At 49.9% G+C, this 2,405-nt stretch overlaps 1 protein-coding gene across 1 annotated transcript; it reads left to right on the top strand.

The window, feature by feature from the left end:
• Positions 1 to 248: 248 nt before the first annotated feature.
• TEOVI_000120500 (uncharacterized protein) lies at positions 249 to 2,081 on the top strand (the record flags this gene model as incomplete). The annotated part of the gene is made up of 1 exon (XM_067224480.1): positions 249 to 2,081. One exon carries the CDS (start codon positions 249 to 251, stop codon positions 2,079 to 2,081), a length of 1,833 nt encoding a protein of 610 aa, XP_067080581.1.
• Positions 2,082 to 2,405: the final 324 nt, after the last annotated feature.

Genomic DNA, 2,405 nt, shown 5'->3' with positions numbered 1-2,405 from the left:
TTTTTTTTTTCCTGAGGAAAAGACTCTCGCTTTTTTTGTTTTAAAACATGTTTTCACTCTCTCTCTCCGCTTTTTTTGACTTGCACATTATTGTCACTTCTAGGGGTGTAGATTTCTCGTGGGGCTGTTCCTTGGGATCTTGGCTAACCCTACGCGTGGGTGTTCAAGTAGCTGAAAGTGTGTGACTAGCTAGCGCATAGCTCTAGCGTTTCCCCCGGCAATACGTGACGAAGGGTGACACACGAGATATGCGTGGTGTATTTTACCTTACCGGAGTGTTATTAAAGCGAAAGCGCTTGTCAACTGTCCATACCGAGGTAAGTGTGCTATCATCTGTTACGAACGCGCCCTTCTCCCCTTCGTGTCAGGCCGCGCTTCGCTCTGTCGCTAAGGAGAGACACTACGTGAAGAGGCACTGGTTGACATTGGCACAGTCCCGTCGTTCATGTAACGCTGTGGTGCTTCCTGGGGAGGCTCCGACCATAATACACTTGAACGTAAAGAGCGTCATTCCATTTTCTTCGGTACCGAAAAGTGTGCAGAAGCGCATAATGGATGAACACCCGCCCTTCTTCGGGTCTGGTGTGGGTATTCTTTCCACAAGAATGAAATGGAAATCTGTCACTGGTGATCGTCTTCGCCGCTTTCTGAACGAAGAAGAGTCTGATCGTGTATTGTACATAGACACCGATATTGCTTCCGAGCTGGGTGTGCAGGTAAACCGGAAGGACGTTATTGATATTCGAAAGCAGAGTTCCGTTTCAGTGTACAGTGCTGAGCAGTTAGATGATCCGTATAAAGGGGAGCCACAAAGGGGCATAACTCTGAACGCTGCGACCGGGAAGAGGCTTGGTCAGCCCGCACATGACATCCTTTTGGCTGTTGGTATTCTTCGAGGTTACACCTCACCCATGTGGGTGGCCGAAAAGCAGCTCAAACATCTGAACCTTGAGGTAAATAAAGGGTGTGAAAATGAGGGTGTACTCGCCCCTAATATGACCGGGTTTGTTGTTTCCTTGTCCAGCATCCCGAAGGAAGCGCAGAAGGAACTGCTGAAGGAACTGCAGGAGGATCATCCTGATGCTTTTGGGTATGATCTGTACTTCATATACGGTGTGAATGGGTGGGAAGTGATGAGGTCTCGTGTACTCGTGAAGTCTATGGCGGCGGTAAATGATCCTAGGTACCCTTACCACTTCGTCAACGTCAGGGATTTTGGGTTACAAAAGCCCAAGTACTCCGCTTTCGCTGAAGCCTGTGATCATAAGGTGCAGTTGCTTAGAGGTAAGTCGGTGCGCAAACCTCCCGAGCCCCATGATGAGGATGCCAAGAACCACAAGCTCGACGCGAGCTCCATTGTACGCTCTTTTAGTATTACTGTGGGCGCTAGCCGTTCACCAGTCCCCATCCGCGGGTTTTTGGCCGAAGACGCCACGTTGCGTCGTTACTACAACGCCGTATGTTTGACAGAGCCCCACTTGGCTGTTCCCGCTATCCGCTCGATAGCCGTTCTCAATGGAAAGCTTGTTGGTCGCCGCGATGAAGCGAAGTTGCGCGCCTTTGCACTTAAGCACAAGTTGTCTAGTCCCATTTGGGTGACTCCTCTCGGTGCGAAACGAATGGGCGTAGGTATAGAGAAAAAGCATATCAATAACTATGTTCTTATTGGCAGTGCCTCCATAGAAGAATATGACGATGATTCAGGTGGTGGGACGAATGAAGAGTTCTACAACATAGACGACCTGGTGAACCCCGATGAAGTTCTCTCCATATTTCCAAAGTCAAGCAAGTCGGCACACTTCATGCTTGACTCCAAGTGGCGCCCCGTTCTCGGCAAGCAGCGTCAAGCGTTCTTGACGTCCCTTAAGCGTAGGAGCCCTCTCTGGGTGACCGTGAGCGAGTGCCTCATGTCCGGTTTTCAGGCACTCCCCGAAGTGAAGCCCATTTCCTTTCCCGTGGCAAAGAAAGGTGGCGGTGTTGAGGGAGGTCACAAGTTGTACAATTCGCAATTTACAACCGACCCTGTGCGTGTTATAGGGCTGGCCACAATATACACAAGACCCCAGGGCACCACACTCTAACCGCAATGACATGTGGTTGCCAGTGTTATACTATTGCTGTTGTTTGGTTTTCTGCTTGTAGCTGTTTTTCCTAGCTGCCAACACCCCTTCCGTTTCGTTCCATAAATATAACTCGATGATATCTGCACAACAAATTGACACATATAGAAACCCCAAGTGAAACCAACGGAGCTAAACGGGGAAAATGCTAATGGGGCCAGCGAGAGGTGGAGGGGGTTGCTTGACTACTACTTTCGTTTGGAGAAGCTTGCATCTTCCCGATGGTGCGGCGTGTGGGAGCGCGTCCGCGCGTTCGTGTCTGGTTAATGGGATGTATGTGACTAA

The sequence above is a fragment of the Trypanosoma equiperdum genome, assembly GCF_001457755.1.
Source record: "Trypanosoma equiperdum strain OVI genome assembly, contig: ctg_311, whole genome shotgun sequence".
Classification (NCBI taxonomy): domain Eukaryota; phylum Euglenozoa; class Kinetoplastea; order Trypanosomatida; family Trypanosomatidae; genus Trypanosoma; species Trypanosoma equiperdum.
This window is presented reverse-complemented; position numbering and strand designations above follow the sequence as displayed.